This window comes from Bombina bombina, chromosome 4, assembly GCF_027579735.1.
Source record: "Bombina bombina isolate aBomBom1 chromosome 4, aBomBom1.pri, whole genome shotgun sequence".
In the NCBI taxonomy this organism is placed as follows: domain Eukaryota; kingdom Metazoa; phylum Chordata; class Amphibia; order Anura; family Bombinatoridae; genus Bombina; species Bombina bombina.
The window spans coordinates 731,455,039-731,478,872 of record NC_069502.1 but is presented as its reverse complement, the minus strand read 5'-3'; the positions used below and the strand labels follow the sequence as shown (position 1 = coordinate 731,478,872).

At 36.2% G+C, this 23,834-nt stretch overlaps 1 protein-coding gene across 1 annotated transcript in view; it reads right to left on the bottom strand.

Annotated features, from left to right (window-relative positions):
- PLG (plasminogen) overlaps positions 1-23,834 on the bottom strand; it is a 136,667-nt gene that overhangs the window by 33,427 nt on the left and 79,406 nt on the right. The window contains exons 13-16 of the mRNA XM_053710940.1: positions 17,934-18,030; positions 16,728-16,848; positions 14,885-14,959; positions 12,147-12,287 (exon numbers count right to left, since the gene is read on the bottom strand). Coding sequence (XP_053566915.1) covers positions 12,147-12,287; positions 14,885-14,959; positions 16,728-16,848; positions 17,934-18,030 — 434 coding nt within the window. The remainder of the gene's footprint in view (positions 1-12,146; positions 12,288-14,884; positions 14,960-16,727; positions 16,849-17,933; positions 18,031-23,834) is intronic.

The window sequence follows — 23,834 nt, the reverse complement described above, 5'->3', positions numbered from 1 at the left end:
AGAGGAGGAAGGAGGAGAAATAATAAAGAGGCCCAGAGAGAGAAGGGAGATGTGGTAGAACCAAAAAATCATGGAATTTTTAATATTAGCAAAACAGAACTAAGTAATGAGGAAAATAAAGTACTAGGACGTGGTCTATCGTTTGCACCCACGTCTCAATTAAATAAATTTGAAACCCTCATAAACGTAACACAATTTGTAAGGAAACTGACACTAAAAAGACACTTCCTTAAACACCCATTAGAATTTACCCCCAAACCACCAGCAATAACCACTGCAAAATATACTCACACTGAACTAAAACCGAAATCCAAATTCTACCCCACACAAGACAAGGGTAAAAATATAGAACTATTCGAAACACTAGTACAGAAAGACCTTGAAAAATATAAAAATAATAGAAAACTACCCCAGAATCTGACAAAATCTGAAAATGCTACTCTACAAAAGTTAAAGAAGAACAAAGATATTATTATAAAACCAGCAGACAAAGGGGGAGGAGTGGTGATAATGGATAAGAGCTACTATGTACAAGAGGCAGAAAGACTATTAAAAGATATATCAACCTACAAAGAACTTAAAAGAGATCCTACCAGGGTAGACCAAATTCTTTTGAAAATGCATTTAGACGCTGCAAAAGAGAAGGGCATTCTGAACACGAAAGAATATAACTATATATACCCAGAATTCCCCAAAATACCAATTTTCTACTTTCTACCTAAAATACATAAAGATCTCAAACAACCTCCCGGTCGCCCAATAATCTCAGGTATTCAATCACTTACTTCTAATTTATCACAGTACATAGACAGATTTCTCCAAAAATACGTAAAAAAACTACCATCTTTTCTAAAAGACTCAACCCAAGTCCTACAATTACTAGATAACCTAAAAATAGAGGGTGATATATTACTGGCTACGTGTGATGTAACATCACTGTACACCAATATTGCACACGATCTAGGCATTAAAGCAGTCTCCAACTTTCTATCAAAAGATGACACTATCGATAAAGAACAAAGAGAGTTTATCTTAGAAAGCATTAGATTTATCCTGGTGAATAATACTTTCTCCTTCAATCAAAAAATGTATGTGCAAATAAAAGGCACTGCAATGGGCACCAGGTTTGCGCCAAGCTATGCGAACCTATTTATGGGAGACTGGGAATCAGATTTCCTAGGTTCGAATAGCTTGGCGAAAAACCTGGTGTCCTATAAAAGATACATAGATGATATTCTTATATTGTGGAAAGGGAATGATACTACACTAACTGAATTCTTTTCAGCTATGAACACAAACAATAGAGGGTTACATTTCACATATGAAATAAGCAAAGAAAGGGTCTCATTTCTTGACCTTGATATAACAGTAGAAACAGATAAATTTACCACTAAAACATTTTTCAAAAAAGTGGACGCTAATAATTTTATACATGCGGATAGCTGCCATCTGTCCAAATGGAAAACCAATATCCCTAGAGCACAGTTCTTAAGAATAAGAAAGAATTGTTCAAACATATTAGATTACGAAGAACAGGCACAAATCCTGAGCAAAAAATTTGGGGAAAAAGGCTATGAAGATAAGCTAATAGAGGTAAATTATGAAGAAGTTAAACACATAGATAGAGCAACACTACTTACATATAAAGACAAAACTAATCTTGAAATACAACCAATAGATGAAATATCAGTTCCATTTATCACAAATTTTAATGGAGAACACAAAAAGATAGAAAAAATAATCAAGAAACACTGGCATCATGTGAGAGAAGATCCAATCATAGGGGATAAAATCTCCCTAAATCCAAAATTTATATACAGGAAATCTAGAAACCTAAAAACACTACTAGCGCCAAGTGAATTTAAGACAAAACCCCCCCTAAAAGAACAGGATCTTTTAGGGAACACACTAAAAGGTTTCTACCCCTGTCACTGCTGCAGATCATGTAACTACAGCAATAAAATAAAACAGTACTCTTCCACACAAACGGGTGAAGTATTTCCCATTACGGATACAATACGATGCACTGATAAAGGGATCATCTATTTAATACAGTGTAGCTGTAAAAAACAGTACCTAGGTGAGACCTCAAGAACATTAAGGGAAAGAATAAGGGAACACCTGTGCATAATAGAAAAGGGAAAGATGGACACACATCTGTATAGTCACTTTAGGAATGTCCACAACAATAAACTTAAAGATTTCTCTTTTTGGGGAATAATGAAAGTTAAACGTGACTGGAGAGGGGGAAATTACGAGACTAAACTACTCAAAAGAGAGGCTGAGCTAATATACAATATGAAAACTTTACACCCCCTGGGTTTAAACTCAGAACTGGATCTAAGCCCATTTATGTATGATTAAAGAAATTTGGAAATTTTTTGAAGGTTTTTTTTAAAAAAAAAAAAAAAAAAAAAAAATTAAAAAATTTTAAGAATTTTTAAAAGGGGAAAAAAAAAAAAAAAAAAAAAATTAAATTTTTTTTTTTTTTTTTTTTTTTTTTTTTTTTAAAAATATTATCCTTTTCAACCTTTGTTTTTTAATTTTAATAATTTCATCTTTTTAGAGTAAAATATACTGAGTCTAACTATATCTCTTACACTAATATTAATCTATGATAATTATCCAAATGTCTATAATTTATATATATATGGAGAATGTTGTATAACCTATGCAGTATATGTCTGTAAAATCACTACTGATGAGATCCAAAGGATACCACCTTAAATATCCCTAAGAAATTGAACTATAATCTATTGCATAGAACGAAGAATTACCACCTTAAATATCACCTGGTAATTGATTCACACACCCACAGGACTTTTGACCAATGAGACACCTATGAGGTGTATATTAAGGAGCCCTAGAAGACAGGTGAACACTTCTTGAAAAAGCCCCAGGAAGGGGAGAAACGCGTTGAAGTTGTTTACTACCATCCACCTTGAGACATTCACATCACCCTCTATTTCTATCTAAAAGAGGAGTGGTGCTACTTTCCATTAAGAAGAGTTCACCCTCAGCTGTAAGCCTGGAAGGAGGAACTTCCAACACACCAATTCTGAATATACCGACTTAGCTTTCACTGAAAGCAGAGAGTGCACGGACACCGGTAAAAACAGCTGATACGGCTACACGTTACCTGACAGCTGACACAACATCACGTGACTGGCCGTGCAGAAACAGAAGACGCCAGCAAAGCCTAAGCTGGCTATTGGATACACTGCTCTTGTGATTTTGAAGAGGCGGTTATCGGACACAGACCGACTACTGAATAGAGACAGAAAAGATCGATCCACTCTACTACAGACAGCTGCCTTCTCTCTTCTTAACAAAGCTTAAGGTACCACTCTCAAATGTGTGTAAGTTTGATCCAATACTCGATGAGCAAGATCAACTACATTTGAGAGCATAAAGTGAATAGACTAAGCTCCAATAGACATACTGGTGATATACAATACCATCGTTGCTTACTGAGCCTATATATATATTTGCTCTCACGGGACAATTTACTCTGATCATTTTTATTCTGATCATTGTTTATATTTAACCCTTTTAGACTATTTTCTTTTGCACGTTTATCCCTATTATTTTAATACTGGACGTCCAGATTCTATATTTGAATGTTTTACTATTAAGTGTTTTATTATTCAGTGTTTTATTATCGAGTGCTATATTTACATCACTGAGGCCATCTCTTATCCACGTGTGTATTTAGGAATAGGGAATCGTTCTGCTTGACATTGTACCTCTCTATTGTAATCTGCTTGTTTGAGCTAGTCTTTAGAGTTAGGTTTTACTGCCCTGCATACCCCTTCCCTTTAAATTTTATATTGTAATTGTGCTTGATATTTTAGACATTGTTCTTTATCAATTGTATTTATTTATTTACTAATATTAAATTCTTGATATCTTTTCTTGAGTGCTGTATCATTTTAAGCAATCTCTTAGAAGCCCCTTAATATATCTTTATTATCTCTTGCTCATATATATATATATATATATATATATATATTTTTTGTATTATTTATTCGTATTTTCATATAAATATAGATCTATCCTAGCTGTAAGCGCCAATACTTCCACTTTTCTGTAGCCACACACCCAAGGGATTTCTTGAGAGGGTCCCTACTTGTATTTGGCTTTAGGTTATAACTAGCGCTGATTCTTCCCCTACTCCAAAACTGTCTGACTCTCTTTTGAATCTAGCTGCTTTTTATACAGATTATTGGTATAATTAACCATTTTCCTAAAGGGAAATATTTATTATCTTATAGATACACATCACTATGGATCTTTTTAGTACAAGAAACAGTATCTTACTTGAATTGGATAACGCAGACATAAACACAGAAATAGAAACTGGACAAAATACAAATATTAGTACAAAAGAGCTAATGAATGAACTTGAAAAACTACTAATTAAAGAACTAAAACAAAAAACAGAGATGAACTATCTAGAGAAATATATAGCCCTTAACATAGTCCCAAGGGGATTAAGATTAGAGAAAAAATGTACATTTGAACTCAACGATATCCTACAAGAGGAATGGTTTACCTCTCTAGAAAAAGCATCATTTACACTCATCAACATTATTAAGAAGGCTAGAAATATAAGCCTAACAGAAATAGATAGAAGAGTAAATGAGATAAAAGAGAGCCTGGAGAGTAGAAAAGACTCTGACACATTTAAAGAAAAACAGACAGAAATAATAAAATCTCTAAAAAAGACTAATACTGAATTACAAATAATAAAAAAGAAAAAACTGAAAAGAGATAAAGATGACTATGCAATGGGTAATATAGAAAATGAAATAGATAAAGATACACTACCCCAACAGAGGAATAGCAACCTGGCACAAAACAGAATGCAAAAACAAACCTATAACGAAATATCCATTAATCAAAACACACCAAATAACTATAGGAGACAGGAAGACTATAGACATAGAAATAAATCAACACATAATACACCCAACATACAAAGGAGAGATAATCACTACGAGGGAGAATATAGATGGCAAGAGGCACCACGTAGGAGATATGATTATGACGCGAATAATAGACAAAGACAGTATCACTACTCTGAAAGAGAGTATGCAAATCAAACAATGAATAACCCTAGATTCGACATAGAGTATCATAATCATTACCAAAGTTACTCTAACCAAAATTGGAGAAACGAGAGAAATAAAGAAAGACCACACACTGATAGGCAACATAACTCAATTTACAAGAATGATAAGAATTGGAGAATACCTCTGAGAAACAGATTCCAACCATTATCACATAAACCAGGCAATGACCATCAAATAGAAAGAACTGAAATAGCCCAAGGGGCTCATTTTTTAGGGGACAACCCAAGGGCAGAAAATGCCAGGGGCACCATTATAGAAAAAGTCCAACTAGCTCCACTAATGGGTCAAAGAAAAAGAATGTTAGAGGAAAGAGAGGAGGAAGGAGGAGAAATAATAAAGAGGCCCAGAGAGAGAAGGGAGATGTGGTAGAACCAAAAAATCATGGAATTTTTAATATTAGCAAAACAGAACTAAGTAATGAGGAAAATAAAGTACTAGGACGTGGTCTATCGTTTGCACCCACGTCTCAATTAAATAAATTTGAAACCCTCATAAACGTAACACAATTTGTAAGGAAACTGACACTAAAAAGACACTTCCTTAAACACCCATTAGAATTTACCCCCAAACCACCAGCAATAACCACTGCAAAATATACTCACACTGAACTAAAACCGAAATCCAAATTCTACCCCACACAAGACAAGGGTAAAAATATAGAACTATTCGAAACACTAGTACAGAAAGACCTTGAAAAATATAAAAATAATAGAAAACTACCCCAGAATCTGACAAAATCTGAAAATGCTACTCTACAAAAGTTAAAGAAGAACAAAGATATTATTATAAAACCAGCAGACAAAGGGGGAGGAGTGGTGATAATGGATAAGAGCTACTATGTACAAGAGGCAGAAAGACTATTAAAAGATATATCAACCTACAAAGAACTTAAAAGAGATCCTACCAGGGTAGACCAAATTCTTTTGAAAATGCATTTAGACGCTGCAAAAGAGAAGGGCATTCTGAACACGAAAGAATATAACTATATATACCCAGAATTCCCCAAAATACCAATTTTCTACTTTCTACCTAAAATACATAAAGATCTCAAACAACCTCCCGGTCGCCCAATAATCTCAGGTATTCAATCACTTACTTCTAATTTATCACAGTACATAGACAGATTTCTCCAAAAATACGTAAAAAAACTACCATCTTTTCTAAAAGACTCAACCCAAGTCCTACAATTACTAGATAACCTAAAAATAGAGGGTGATATATTACTGGCTACGTGTGATGTAACATCACTGTACACCAATATTGCACACGATCTAGGCATTAAAGCAGTCTCCAACTTTCTATCAAAAGATGACACTATCGATAAAGAACAAAGAGAGTTTATCTTAGAAAGCATTAGATTTATCCTGGTGAATAATACTTTCTCCTTCAATCAAAAAATGTATGTGCAAATAAAAGGCACTGCAATGGGCACCAGGTTTGCGCCAAGCTATGCGAACCTATTTATGGGAGACTGGGAATCAGATTTCCTAGGTTCGAATAGCTTGGCGAAAAACCTGGTGTCCTATAAAAGATACATAGATGATATTCTTATATTGTGGAAAGGGAATGATACTACACTAACTGAATTCTTTTCAGCTATGAACACAAACAATAGAGGGTTACATTTCACATATGAAATAAGCAAAGAAAGGGTCTCATTTCTTGACCTTGATATAACAGTAGAAACAGATAAATTTACCACTAAAACATTTTTCAAAAAAGTGGACGCTAATAATTTTATACATGCGGATAGCTGCCATCTGTCCAAATGGAAAACCAATATCCCTAGAGCACAGTTCTTAAGAATAAGAAAGAATTGTTCAAACATATTAGATTACGAAGAACAGGCACAAATCCTGAGCAAAAAATTTGGGGAAAAAGGCTATGAAGATAAGCTAATAGAGGTAAATTATGAAGAAGTTAAACACATAGATAGAGCAACACTACTTACATATAAAGACAAAACTAATCTTGAAATACAACCAATAGATGAAATATCAGTTCCATTTATCACAAATTTTAATGGAGAACACAAAAAGATAGAAAAAATAATCAAGAAACACTGGCATCATGTGAGAGAAGATCCAATCATAGGGGATAAAATCTCCCTAAATCCAAAATTTATATACAGGAAATCTAGAAACCTAAAAACACTACTAGCGCCAAGTGAATTTAAGACAAAACCCCCCCTAAAAGAACAGGATCTTTTAGGGAACACACTAAAAGGTTTCTACCCCTGTCACTGCTGCAGATCATGTAACTACAGCAATAAAATAAAACAGTACTCTTCCACACAAACGGGTGAAGTATTTCCCATTACGGATACAATACGATGCACTGATAAAGGGATCATCTATTTAATACAGTGTAGCTGTAAAAAACAGTACCTAGGTGAGACCTCAAGAACATTAAGGGAAAGAATAAGGGAACACCTGTGCATAATAGAAAAGGGAAAGATGGACACACATCTGTATAGTCACTTTAGGAATGTCCACAACAATAAACTTAAAGATTTCTCTTTTTGGGGAATAATGAAAGTTAAACGTGACTGGAGAGGGGGAAATTACGAGACTAAACTACTCAAAAGAGAGGCTGAGCTAATATACAATATGAAAACTTTACACCCCCTGGGTTTAAACTCAGAACTGGATCTAAGCCCATTTATGTATGATTAAATAAATTTGGAAATTTTTTGAAGGTTTTTTTTAAAAAAAAAAAAAAAAAAAAAAAAATTAAAAAAAAAAAAAAAAAAAAAAAAAAAAAAAAAAAAATTAAATTTTTTTTTTTTTTTTTTTTTTTTTTTTTAAAAAATATTATCCTTTTCAACCTTTGTTTTTTAATTTTAATAATTTCATCTTTTTAGAGTAAAATATACTGAGTCTAACTATATCTCTTACACTAATATTAATCTATGATAATTATCCAAATGTCTATAATTTATATATATATGGAGAATGTTGTATAACCTATGCAGTATATGTCTGTAAAATCACTACTGATGAGATCCAAAGGATACCACCTTAAATATCCCTAAGAAATTGAACTATAATCTATTGCATAGAACGAAGAATTACCACCTTAAATATCACCTGGTAATTGATTCACACACCCACAGGACTTTTGACCAATGAGACACCTATGAGGTGTATATTAAGGAGCCCTAGAAGACAGGTGAACACTTCTTGAAAAAGCCCCAGGAAGGGGAGAAACGCGTTGAAGTTGTTTACTACCATCCACCTTGAGACATTCACATCACCCTCTATTTCTATCTAAAAGAGGAGTGGTGCTACTTTCCATTAAGAAGAGTTCACCCTCAGCTGTAAGCCTGGAAGGAGGAACTTCCAACACACCAATTCTGAATATACCGACTTAGCTTTCACTGAAAGCAGAGAGTGCACGGACACCGGTAAAAACAGCTGATACGGCTACACGTTACCTGACAGCTGACACAACATCACGTGACTGGCCGTGCAGAAACAGAAGACGCCAGCAAAGCCTAAGCTGGCTATTGGATACACTGCTCTTGTGATTTTGAAGAGGCGGTTATCGGACACAGACCGACTACTGAATAGAGACAGAAAAGATCGATCCACTCTACTACAGACAGCTGCCTTCTCTCTTCTTAACAAAGCTTAAGGTACCACTCTCAAATGTGTGTAAGTTTGATCCAATACTCGATGAGCAAGATCAACTACATTTGAGAGCATAAAGTGAATAGACTAAGCTCCAATAGACATACTGGTGATATACAATACCATCGTTGCTTACTGAGCCTATATATATATTTGCTCTCACGGGACAATTTACTCTGATCATTTTTATTCTGATCATTGTTTATATTTAACCCTTTTAGACTATTTTCTTTTGCACGTTTATCCCTATTATTTTAATACTGGACGTCCAGATTCTATATTTGAATGTTTTACTATTAAGTGTTTTATTATTCAGTGTTTTATTATCGAGTGCTATATTTACATCACTGAGGCCATCTCTTATCCACGTGTGTATTTAGGAATAGGGAATCGTTCTGCTTGACATTGTACCTCTCTATTGTAATCTGCTTGTTTGAGCTAGTCTTTAGAGTTAGGTTTTACTGCCCTGCATACCCCTTCCCTTTAAATTTTATATTGTAATTGTGCTTGATATTTTAGACATTGTTCTTTATCAATTGTATTTATTTATTTACTAATATTAAATTCTTGATATCTTTTCTTGAGTGCTGTATCATTTTAAGCAATCTCTTAGAAGCCCCTTAATATATCTTTATTATCTCTTGCTCATATATATATATATATATATATATTTTTTGTATTATTTATTCGTATTTTCATATAAATATAGATCTATCCTAGCTGTAAGCGCCAATACTTCCACTTTTCTGTAGCCACACACCCAAGGGATTTCTTGAGAGGGTCCCTACTTGTATTTGGCTTTAGGTTATAACTAGCGCTGATTCTTCCCCTACTCCAAAGATGGTGTTTGTAACAGCAGAATGTTCCCTATACAGTCCATACAATTAGACTCCATTTATTAAGCTGCAGATGCCACTTTGGAGTGCCTTTGGTGCAGGCTCACATGAGCGAACCTGCAGACAATAGTTAAGAAGCAGTTGTCATCAGATCTGATGGTTTGCAATCATCAAAGACTAGTCCAACCAGGGTGATTGGCAGCCCATGCACGCCCGTGATTGGATGCTTGTGCAATGTTAAATGCGAGCAAATTATTGCTGCCTGCTGGCCATGATGCTGAGTGGACATGTTTGCAGGAGCGAGCCTTGTCCATCTGGCATTTGTTACATTTTCAGAGTGCTAGTCCTATCAGACTACAAATCTTCTCCAACATCTTTATAGCAATGACACCATTAGCGGAATCCTCAAAAATAGTAGTATTCTAATCGCTTGGCATATACTGATTGTACTTTTGAGGATTCTTCCATCTGCTGTAGCACTTGATTATGATATGTTAAAGGAACAGTACACCGTAAAATTGTTTTCCAATTAATGTATTTTCAATGACTTGTTATACTAGCTGCAGAGTATTAAACGTTTGAGAATTTGCATTTTCAGGTTTATTTGTGTATATGAATTAGCTGGTGTTGTGCTTTTAAACCACAACCTTTTACAATGGGTTGCGCTTTAAGCTAATATCAGATCTCATTATGTTAACACTTTTATTCACACAGACTTGCTTCCTTATCTTATATATGTTTGTAAAGCAAAGCTCAATACTTAGAAAGGACAATGGAAAATTAACATTTTATTACTTAAACTATCCTGCAACCCACTGAGAGTGTAATTTCTTCTACTGGCTGTGTTTACATAGTCTGTCAATAGCATATACTCCAGTATCAAAACTTTTAGTATAGGTTGTGATACTACCACAGACTAATGCAGCTACTTCATATGCTGACATAGGGGTAAAGGAGCTACTTGATAACAATTTAATATACTACAGCAGGTAAATGGATCATTGGGAACAATTTAAAGGGGAGAACATTTTTGGGTGAACTGTCCCTTTAAGTTGCTTTTTACATTTCACCATGAACTTAAAATTCCTAGTATTCAGGGGAAAAAAACACATTTAGGGCTAGATAGCGAGTGGAGAGGTAGTTTGCGCTCCCGCTCGCATGTTAACTCTGCTAGAAGTAAGCTTGTTGTGCACGTCGGGTAGCGCACTATTAGTCTATATTTTATATATATTCTAATTTTAGCTTAAGATCTGTTTATCTAGCTATGCATGGTTTTGAATGTGAAGGAGAGACACTACATTATAGTATAATGGTCAATTAAGCCCCCAATGATTTTTTTTTAATTCCTCTCCATGCCGGTGAGTTTTTGATCATCATATATCTTTTTATTTTTTATTTTTTTTATTATATTGCATTTTTTACTTGAAAGCAAAAAAAAATTAGGAAACATTAGTTTAGGTTCTCATTCTGCTTGCGCCTTCCTGATGTTTTAATCAACAGCATTATTAGTTACATGGAATATGTCTATTAACTGCCTTATTATAAGACAGGCCAACCAACACAATACTTTGTAAAAAATATCTTGAATAGCATACATTTGATCAAACATTTAATACTGCTTGTATTATTTTACACTATCTAACAATTACATTTAATACTGCTTGTATTATTTTACACTCTCTAACAATTACATTTAATACTGCTTGTATTATTTTACACTCTCTAACAATTACATTTAATACTGCTTGTATTATTTTACACTCTCTAACAATTACATTTAATACTGCTTGTATTATTTTACACTCTCTAACAATTACATTTAATACTGCTTGTATTATTTTACACTATCTAACAATTACATTTAATACTGCTTGTATTATTTTACACTATCTAACAATTACATTTAATACTGCTTGTATTATTTTACACTATCTAACAATTACATTTAATACTGCTTGTATTATTTTACACTATCTAACAATTACATTTAATACTGCTTGTATTATTTTACACTCTCTAACAATTACATTTAATACTGCTTGTATTATTTTACACTCTCTAACAATTACATTTAATACTGCTTGTATTATTTTACACTATCTAACAATTACATTTAATACTGCTTGTATTATTTTACACTATCTAACAATTACATTTAATACTGCTTGTATTATTTTACACTCTCTAACAATTACATTTAATACTGCTTGTATTATTTTACACTATCTAACAATTACATTTAATACTGCTTGTATTATTTTACACTATCTAACAATTACATTTAATACTGCTTGTATTATTTTACACTATCTAACAATTACATTTAATACTGCTTGTATTATTTTACACTCTCTAACAATTACATTTAATACTGCTTGTATTATTTTACACTATCTAACAATTACATTTAATACTGCTTGTATTATTTTACACTATCTAACAATTACATTTAATACTGCTTGTATTATTTTACACTAACAATTACATTTAATACTGCTTGTATTATTTTACACTAACAATTACATTTAAACTTCATCTATTACCTTTTCAATTTCAGTAAAGCAATGTCTGCTTTTAAAGGTTCCTTGAATATCTTTTCAACGTCTCTGACTTGCTTTGAGCTCTCAGTAGCTTTCTCCTTATGTATACCCATGAATATCTTGTAATAAGATGGTCTAGAGGAACTGTTCAATGATACATAAGAAACATAACAACAAAAAACATAATTAATACCACATTGTTGGTTTGATTTTCATTACATTACAATACATCAGTTCAACATAAGTAAAACAAAGTTAGAATGAAGCCGCTTAATTGGCTTAACAATATAAATATTCAGCTGTATCACCAGGTAAATCAAATGCATTTCTCACACGTGTTGGGTGGTAATCAACGGAGAATTATGCCAATTTTCCTTATTTTTTAATTTGTATCTACTTTTAGATACTTGAGTGTGTGTGTCTATGTGTGTCTGTGTCTATGGCCCCTATTTCTGAAAGTCTGGCGGACCTGATCCGACAGTGTGGATCAGGTCCGCCAGACCTCGCTGAATACGGAGAGCAATACGCTCTCCGTATTCAGCATTGCACCAGCAGCTCACAAGAGCTGCTGGTGCAACGCCGCCCCCTGCAGACTTGCGGACAATCGGTCGCCAGCAGGGGGTGTCAATCAACCCGATCGTACTCGATCGGGTTGAATTGCGGTGATGTCTGTCCGCATGCTCAGAGCAGGTGGACAGGTTATGGAGTAGCGGTCTTTTGTGACCGCTGCTTCATAACTGCTGTTTCTGGTGAGCCTTTCGGAGCTTGATAGATAGGCCCCTATGTGTGAATGTATGAGAGTGTGTATTGTGTACATGTATGAGTGAGTGTGAGTCAGCGTATATGTATGCATGGAAGTATGTATGAGTGTGTGCATGTATGAGTGAGTGTGAGTCAGTGTATATGTATGCATGGAAGTATGTATGAGTGTGTGCATGTATGAGTGAGTGTGAGTCAGTGTATATGTATGCATGGAAGTATGTATGAGTGTGTGCATGTATGAGTGAGTGTGAGTCAGTGTATATGTATGCATGGAAGTATGTATGAGTGTGTGCATGTATGAGTGAGTGTGAGTCAGTGTATATGTATGCATGGAAGTATGTATGAGTGTGTGCATGTATGAGTGAGTGTGAGTCAGTGTATATGTATGCATGGAAGTATGTATGAGTGTGTGCACGTATGAGTGAGTGTGAGTCAGTGTATATGTATGCATGGAAGTATGTATGAGTGTGTGCATGTATGAAAATATATGTATGTGTGTGCATATGTGAGTAAGTGTGTGTGTGAGAGAGAATGTGTATTTGTATAACGATAACTAGAAGCCTCTACAGATCGTCTGTAAATGTATCAGACGCCACCAGAAGTAAGGGTAGTTCCGTGATAGGTCACACAGCCCCAAGGGGTGCACGTTGAACACGGTTGAGCATACTGCTAATACAAAGGCACCAATAAAAAATATATATAAAATGTAACTTTTAATGGCCATATTAAAACATAAGGGCAGCTAACAAAGGAATATTTTTTCCAGGTGAAAAAAAGTTAAAGAAGCTCACATTTGGGACATTATAATGCTTCAAAGTTGACTAACGTGTGGTGTTCACAGAAACACAGTAACAGCTGATTAATTATTGCATAGATGGTTTTTTAATGGATCAACAAAACATTTGATAAATTATGTAAATTATTTTAACTTTAAAGTTATTAATGTGATTTGAAGTAGCTAACAGATTTGGAAGTTAAATCACCGTCTTTGAACAACTATTCAGCCTAAACACGGATGTACTATCTGACCTGTTAGGGGCATCATACAATAGCAGTTGTGTAACAGTGATATAGTTGATACTGATGAAATATTAACATAGAACATTCAGTCAGTAGCTGACTATATAAACAGTTTTAGTGCAATATAAATTTAAAGCATATAATATTCAACATTCAATAGTCAGAGCAACTCTTTACAAGAACATAGATCATTGCTAATTTACAGAGGCTGTAGAGTTATTGCCAGCACAAAACTGTACAGCAGCTGCTGCCCCATTAGCTCCTTTTTAACCTTGATATTAGCAGTGTATGTGTTTATTTTCCACTTACCCGGGCACTGACTGGTAAGACAGGAACATGCACATGGCTTTGATCAAATATTTAAAACAAAGAAGCCTTCTTGTAACACATTTTGCACTGCTTAACATCTTGCAAAAGTGTGCTGGTGCTGTACAGCTTAAATATCCATTCAAATAAGACTGATTAGCTTACTGGCTTCATAGTAAGGTGAGTATCGAGATGATTAGTACTGGTTAAAGGGACATGGAAGTCAATAGTAAAGTTTATTGGTTCAGATAGAGCATTTAGATTTAAACATATTTCCATTTACTTCTATTATCATAATTGCATCTTTATTTTGGTATCATTTGCTGAAACTTAGCTTCTTTCCATGAGAGCATATTAAGGTAGACATGTGCACGTGTTCTTAGCACTATATGTGTAACATTGTTACACACATTGCTGCAGACACTGATGCTGTATACTGCTCAGAACATGTTCACACTCCTGAACCTACCTTAAAATGCTCTCATGGAAAGAAGCTGAATTTCAACAAAGGATAACAATAGAAAGATGTAAATTTGATTATTCAAGTAAAATGAAAATATTTTTTTCTAATTGTGCTCCGTCTAAATAATGAAAATTCTAAGGAGATGTTTTACAACAATAATGGAAATAGGCTATGAAGTTTAAGTACATACCGTTCTAGGCAGTGTGAAGCGGTAAGAACCCATTGAGGATGAATCAAGGTTCCTCCACAAAAGTGGAAATCAAAGCTAAAATATTGTGAGAAAGGAATGGTTAGTTATATTTTACTATATAGAAAGAAAACATTATAACAATATAAGTCACCAGGGTAATAGCCTGAAACCTACAATCATTAATAGAAACCTAAGTCAAGAGATGCCTGTGTTGTCTTCACACCTCTTTGGACCACCGAAACAAGCCCCACCAATCAGCACATATGTTCTAATCTTAAACATCTAATCTCCAGCTTCAGAAGATAGTAGATGTTATAATATTAAAATCCCAAAAGCCATAGATTCATACATTTACAGGTGGCCTAATAAAAACACAGGTTTTATGCATTAACAAATATCTAAAATCAACGAGTGAAAGATACAACAGATGGACTTGTGTACCTCTATAAAACAAGACAGAGTGTGACATTAGTTCAGCAATTTTTAATGAACAGGAATTTTTTTCTGGTATCTGATAGGGTTGTTCCGGTGTGATTCAGGAATCATTCTTGTCTTCTCATTTATCATTATTTTGATAATGCTCACATAAAAATTGACACTAATTTTTTAAATAAATGTTTTGTGAAATTTAGGTTTTAGAAGACATGAGACCTAGGGGCCGATTTAACAAAGTGTGAGCGGACATGATCCGCTGTAGCGGATTTTGTTCACGGCACATTGATAAATGCAGACAGCATACGCTGTCTGCATTTATCATTGCACAAGCAGTTCTGGTGAACTGCTTGTGCAATGCCGCCCCCTGCAGATTCGCAGAGAAACGGCCGCTAGCAGGGGGTGTCAATCAACCCTATCATATGCGATCGGGCGGATTGGTCTGCCGCCTCAGAGGAGGCATACAAGTTAAGGAGCAGCAGTCTTAAAGACCACTGCTTCTTAACTCCTGAAGACTCGCACAGAAACAGTTACATTCAGGGCAATTCGGCCCTTGTTAAATCAGCCCCTTAGTGAGTACTACAGTCTCCTATCAGGAATTCACCTGTCCCTACTCTGTAGATAAATTTTGACCTATGAAACTTGTATACAAGAATGCAAAATAAATTCATAGCATTCCATAGAAGCATCAGATTGCTACAATAATGAGGTATAATCATATGATTAATCAAATGTGATCTGCAGCACAATGTGATGCAAAGCAAGTAATATAGAACTGTAAATATAGGAAAATATGTATGCATTTATTCTGGTTCATTTATTTATGTTTGTTTGTTTTAGAAGTCCTGCAGATTAAGTGTAATCTGAAAGGAATATATGTGAATGTGAGTTTGCTATGTTCAGATATCTCTCCCATCACTTACCCAACCCTTTATATGTTGAGGTTTCACAACATGAAACTGTGGACCACCTAAGCAAACTGTTACTCCATGACCCTGGACTTCCCATTGATGCTCTGTTCCAGTGTTTTTCAATAGCGGTCCTCACGTACCCCCAACAGGCCAGGTTTTCATTATAGCTGAACTATAGCGCAAGTGAAATAATCAGATGATGGGTGAGAGCAGGTTAGTAATCATGGTTACTGAGCGGATTATTTCACCCTAGTTCAGCTATAATGAAAACCTGTCCTGTATGTGGTACTTGAGAAACACTGCTCTATTCAGCATGATCCTGGACTGCCCAGAACCCATCCTTACCCTGTTTCTGCCCTATGGCTGCCAAGACTTTTGACACCCTCCAAATCTCGGTCCCAGTTGGAAGGTGTGGTAAAGCATTAGGGTCTTAAATCTCATGGCACACCAACACCATGGAATTCATTTTTTCACTAAATACAAATTATTGCCTAAATTACCTTGTTCTCAGGCTGATTTGCCATGGCCAAGAAAATGGGTTTGATTCACAACCACCAACTATTCTTCCAAAACATTTCCTTTGTTTTCGTTTTGGTTTACCACATTCAATCTCTGTGGTAGCTAATGGGAGAAAAAAACATAAAATGGTGAAAAAAGAGACAAAGTGTATTCTAATATGCATTCTAATATATATTAATAATAACTGTGAGAGATATTATACATTTTAGCCAAGGACAACAAGATTTGATTTTTAGAAATATATCATATACATTAAAAATGTTTCTTTCATCAATTTAAAATTTTGTGTAAACACGGTTTTGTTTTATTTTTAAACACACAGGGTTAGATTACAAGTAGAGCAGTTTTTTAGGCTCCTGCTCTAGCGTAAACAACACTAAAAGTAATCCATTAGCTTGTGTAACGCATATTACAAGTTAAAAGTAAAAAAAAAATGAAAACCTAGATTATAGATTTTACTTTCTGGCCTCTCTAGGATGCAGGAATTTTACAGAATAGCAAAAGGCTTTTTCTAATGCACTGCTCTATGAGTTTTCAGAAGCCTGATGTTAAAGGGACAGTCTAGTCAAAAATAAACTTTCATGATTCATATAGGGCATGTAATTTTAAACAACTTCCAATTTACTTTTATCATCAATTTTGCTTTGTTCTCTTGGAATTTTTAGTTGAAAGCTAAACCTAGGTAGGCTCATATGCTAATTTCTTAGCCCTTGAAGACCGCCACTTATTTGAATGCATTTTGACAGTTTTTCACAACTAGAGGGCGTTAGTTCATGTGTGCCATATAGATAACATTGTGCTAATGCCCGTGGAGTTACCTAGGAGTCAGCACTGACTGGAAAATGCAAGACTGTCAAAAGAACTGAAATAAGGGGGCAGTCTGCAGAGGCTTAGATACAAGGTACAGTAATCACAGAGGTAAAAAGTATATTAATATAACTGTGTTGGTTATGCAAAACTGGGGGATGGGTAATAAAGGGATTATCTATCTTTTTAAACAATACAATTCTGGTGTAGACTGTCCCTTTAAGTATCTGATGTTTAATAAGAAAATGTGCTTATTGCTAAATAAGAAATTGTGCTTATTGCAGCTCTGTATTTTAAAAAATGTTTTAACAGACTACAAAAGTCTCTTTCACCACTTTTTCCCCATGAAATGATGAAAAAAAAAAATACAAAATGATTACCGCATTGAGGGATATCACAATAATCCCATTTTAATGAGCCAGGGGTTGTAACAAAGCACCACGGTCCATTAATATCTCCATCAGGATTTCTGCAATACTTTTGAAGACAAGAAATAAATAAAAATACAATTAAAAACATTACAATGTAGATAACACCTGTAAAAATGCAATGCTTTCATTGAGAGGACTGATATTAAATTAAATAGTTTCTTTTAAGAATGAACTAATATTGCCCAAAAAAACAACAACTTTAGAATATAAAATTGTATTAATTTAAAAGCATATATGTCAGTTTACTAAAAATATTAAAAAAACAAGATGAAAACTTTGGTAGTAATAGGTGAACTATGAAAATGAAGCTGGTCACTCCATATTACTTACCTGAGAACAGAGCTGTATTACATTTGTACAAAGTGTATTAATGCTCAACCCAAGAAAATGTCATGGTCTGAAATTTTTAATCATATATTTATTTATTTTTTAAACTGTAATCATTTTAAAAAGTTATTTTTGAATTGTTTATATGTTACCGGTAAAGTAAGAAATCCAGGTAATCCCCGGGTAAACCTGACATTACCCAAGCGGCTGTGGGTAAAGCCAGATGTAATGTAATTCCCCCATCTACACTATTTCTTTTGCCTCCGCCTGGGGGGTTGAAGGGGTGTAAACCACCGATCCTCTGGCATCCACCCTAAGTGAACCTTGGGGAATGAGGTTTACAAGGGGGGGTTTGCCCTCCTTGAACCCCCCCATGCGGAGACAAAAAAGATACAGAGAATTACAGTGCATGCTATATATGTTTGATGCTGTGACTCCGCACTTTAAGAGGATTTATTATCTTACATCAGGCTTTACCCACAGCCGCTTGGGTAATGTCCGTTTTATTATTATTATTATTATGATTATTATTATTATTATTATTATTATCGGTTATTTGTAGAGCGCCAACAGGTTCCGCAGCGCTATAAACAAATGCAACAAAACAATTATACTGATCACATGGGTAGAGGGCCCTGCCAAGAGTTGCACTGTTGTAGTCAGCTCTTAAGAAGGTGATCCATGAACAGCTGGTTTCTTAGGCTTACATGCTAAGGGGGTTCAGGGGATAGCAATGAAGGAGAGGAACAGGTATAAACAAAAGGTTAGTGTAGGTTGTATGCATCCCTGAACAGTAGAGTTTTTAGGGAGCGCTTGAAGCTTTCAAAACTAGGGGAGAGTCTTGTGGAGTGAGGCAGAGAGTTCCACAAGATGGGAGCCAGTCTGGAGAAGTCCTGTAAACGGGAGGTAACAAGAGAGGATGAGAGTAGGAGGTCATGAGCAGAGTGAAGGGGACGGGAGGGAGAGTAACTGGAGACAAGGTCTGAGATAGGGGGGAGCAGTGCAGTTGAGGGCTTTGTATGTCAGAGTGAGAGTTTTGTGTTTGATCCTAGAGGCAAGAGGAAGCCAGTGAAGGGATTGGCAGAGAGGTGCAGCAGATGAAGAGCGACGTGTAAGGAAGATGAGCCTGGCAGAGGCATTCATTATGGATTGTAAAGGAGCTAGGCAGCAGGTGGGGAGACCAGAGAGGACAGAGTTGCAGTAATTAAGGCGGGAAAGGATGAGAGAGTGAATTAAAATCTTAGTTGTGTCTTGTGTAAGGAAATGTCTAATTTTAGCGATGTTTTTAAGGTGGAAGCGGCAGGTTTTAGCCAAGGACTGAATGTGAGGAGTGAAAGAAAGATCTGAGTCAAATGTGACCCAGAGACATCGGGCATGCAGGGTAGGGATAATGATGGAGAAGTCGACTGTTATAGAGAGATTGGGGATGGGGATTTTGGAAGAAGGTGGAAAAATAAGGAGAGCAAAATAGAAAACAGTCCAAACGAAGTAGCTTAGAAATCTGTCAATTCTTTATTTCCACTTCTTTAAAAACAGCAACTCAGCAAACTATTAAAAAACAGGTAATATGTTCAGATCACATAGTCTAAGGATATTGGGATTCTCTTTTGTTATGGGAAAATAAGGAGCTCAGTTTTGGAGAGATTTAGCTTGAGGTAGTGAGAGGACATCCAGTTAGAGATGTGAGAAAGACAGTTAGTGACACGGGTTTGCAAAGGAAGGAGACAGGTCTGGTGCAGAGAAGTAGATTTGGGTGTCGTCGGCATACAAATGATATTGAAAACCGTGGGACTTTCTTACTGAACCTAGTGATGACGTATAGATTGAGAAGAAAAGGGGACTGAGGACAGAGCCTTGCGATACTCCGACAGAAAGACGGGGCAGAGGAGGCCCCAGAGAAGGCTACACTAAAGGTATGGTTTGACAGGAAGGAAGAGAGCCATGAGAGGGCTGTGTCACAGATGCTGAAGGATTGGAGAGTTTGGAGCAAAAGAGGGTGGTCAACAGTATCAAAGGCTGCGGACAGATCAAGAAGGATAAGCAGAGAGAAGTGGCCTTTTGATTTTGCTGTAAGTAGGTCATTGGTAACCTTAATAATTGCTGTCTCTGTGGAGTGATGGGGACGAAATCCAGATTGCAGTGGGTCAAGGAGGGAGTTTAATGTAAGGAAATGGGATAGGCGTGCATATACTAGTTTTTTGAGAAGCTTTGAGGCAAGAGGTAGGAGGGAAATAGGGCGGAAGTTGGATGGAGAGGTTGGATCAAGGGAAGGTTTTTTTGAGGATAGTTGTGACCAGTGCATGTTTCAGAGATAGGAAAATATACTGAGGGAGAGGTTGAAAATACGTGTGAGTATAGCGGTAAGGGTAGAAGAGAGGGAGGGGAGTAGCTGAGAATGGATAGGGTCAAGGGGATAGATTGTGAGGTGAGAGTGCAGTATAAGTGCAGAAACTTCTTCCTCAGTTACAGGGGAGAAAGAGCAAAGTTTATGGCTATGTGGGTTGTGGTTGATTGAGAGTGTTTGAGGCGGTGAGAGAATGGAATTATGTTGAGAGCTGATTTCGTTTCTGATGGAATGGATTTTGTTATTGAAGTGGTTGGCAAAGTCTTGAGCTGACAGAGGAGTTGTATTAGGAGGTGGGGGTGGGCGGAGAAGAGTATTGAAAGTGGAGAACAGACGTTTTGGGTTTGAAGAAAGATTAGAGATAAGAGTAGAGAAGTAATGTTGCTTATAGAGATTAAGGGCAGAATAGTAGAAATTCAAGATGAATTTGTAATGAAGAAAATCGGCTGAACTCCGAGATTTTCTCCAGTGCCGCTCAGCAGTACAGGAACATCTGCGTAGGTACCGTGTCAGAGGAGTATGCCAGGGCTGAGGAGTGTGTGATTTCCGAGCTATGGTAAGAGGGGCCAGAATGTCAAGGACGGATGTAAGGATGGAATTATAGTGGCAGATAGAATGGTCAAGGCAGGAAAAGGAGGAGAAGGATGAGAGGAGAGGTTTGAGGGAATTAGAAAACTGTTGCTGATCTAATGACATAATGCTTCTGTGAAGTTTGGTATGAGAGTTGTAGGGAGGGATGATATGTTGCAAGTGAGGAGATGGTGGTCAGAAAGAGGAAAAGGGTAGTTTGTGAAGTTTGAGAGAGTGCACCGATAGCTAAAGATCAGGTCAAGGGACTGACCGTCTTTGTGAGTGGGAGAATCAGTCCATTGTGACAAACCGAAAGTGTAAGTGAGTTGCAGAAGTTGTTTTGCAGAGGAGGCAGTGGGATTGTCAAGAGGGATGTTGAAGTCGCCAAGAATGAGGACAGGGGTGTCTGAGGAAAGGAAATAAGGTAGCCAGGCAGCCAAGTGATCTAGAAATTGAGTTGAGGAGTCAGGGATCGGTATTTGACTGCAACACGTATAGAGAGGGGAGAGAATAAGCGAATCATGTGGGTTTCGAATGAGGAAAATGTGAGGGAGGAGATGGGATGTAATTGTTGAAAGGTGCAACGAGAGGAAAGTAAAATATCTACACCACCTCCTTGTCTATTACCAGACCTTGGAGTGTGGCTGAAGTGGAGACCCCCATATGACAGAGCAGCAGTGGATGCTGTGTCTAGGGGAGAGAGACAGGTTTCTGTTAGGGCCAGAAGGTTCAGGGAGCGGGAGATGAAGAGGTCATGTATAGAAGTGAGCTTGTTGCAAACAGAGTGATAGTTCCAGACTGCACAAGTGAAAGGGGTAGTGACTTGAGATGCAGGAGGAATGTGAGTAAGGTTAGAAGAGTTTTGTTTTCTGAGTCTGTGGGATGGTGCACATGGATGTGCACGGCTAGGCAGTTGTTGGGGACCAGGAATAGGGGAGATGTCACCAGCAGTTAGTAAAAGCCAGCAGGAGAGTGACATGAGATGAGATACAGATTTGCAGTAATGAGACTGTTTTTGAGACGAGGTGCAGGGGGGAGAGAGAGTGTTTAGGAATAGGTAAAGTTCATGAGTACAAAAGTAAGGTGAGCTTAAGAGAGATTGGCTAATGAACAGTGCAGGTGGAGAGAGAGGAGTAATTGAATAATGTAGTTTTACCAGGGTAATCCTAGGATTACCAAATATCTGACTTTACCCACAACATATACAAATGAATAAGAAAGTGCAAACATAGGTTGTGAGCAAATTGCTGAACCTCTGCATTAAAATAATGAAAATAATTAACTTTGAAGAAATGTGTGACCCACTTTATAAATATCCTTAGCACAAGCCAGGCCCAGTTTGTTAATGTACTTATAAAATTATAAATATTTACATCTGACATTAGTCACTTTTCTATTACTGTGTGAGTTAATCAATATGCTCCCCACGAGAGCTCTCTACATTTTAAATAAAAAAAAATATATATAATGCTCAAAATGTTTTACTTTAATAACGCGTATATATTTGATTAGATTGGAAGTCATTTAAAAATTTGAAGTAAACCTGTTCAGTATTTTTATTTACATTATGCAGCATATTTTAATATTGTAACATAATAAACTTCCCTTAAACTAACAGTCAAAATATGAAACAAATGTGTTTGCAATTTTTGGAAAGATTGATACCAGGGACTTTAGGAAAAGTCAAGCAAATTCCCATACATATTATTGTAGGCATACTGAAACTGGTTTTGGTGTGCAGTGTTATCTTCTAATGACATATTCCTTATAAATGTATATATATATTTTTCAAAAATATATATTTATTTCCCCTATGAATTAGAATTTTGTTTTTCTTCACACTAGGAAATTTTCTCAAAAAAAATAAACAAATGTAAAAACACTAAAATTCCATTTTAGATACATTTACAAATTATGAGCTAGATTACAATTTTTGAGCGATATAGGGAACAACCGCCACAGAAGCGGCGTTATTTCACCTCCCTATAGCGCTGCTATTACAAGTTTAAAAAAAGCAGGCTTGTGCGGGCGATATGGTGGCGTTGAGCTCCATACCGCACCGAAATCAAGTGCTGCTTTGACGTGCTTGTGCACAATTTCCCCATAGACATCAATGGGGAGATCCGGCAAAAAAAAAAGCCTAACACCTGCGATCATGGAATGAAAAGCTCCGTAACGCAGCCCCATTGATGTCAATGGGAATATAAAAAGTTACGTTTAAACCTAACACCCTAACATAAACCCCGAGTCTAAACCCCCCAAACCTTACACTTATTAACCCCTATTCTGCCGCCCCCGCTATCGCTGACCCCTGCATATTATTATTAACCCCTAAACTGCCGCTCCGTAAACCGACGCTACTTACATTATCCCTATGTACCCCTAATCTGCTGCCGCTAACACCGCCGACCCCTATATTATATTTATTAACCCCTAATCTGCCCCCCACAACGTCGCCTCCACCTGCCTACACTTATTAACCCCTAATCTGCCGAGCGGACCGCACCGCTATTATCAGCCAATAGGATTGAACTTCAATCCTATTGGCTGATCCAATCAGCCAATAGGATTGAGCTTGCATTCTATTGGCTGTTCCAATCAGCCAATAG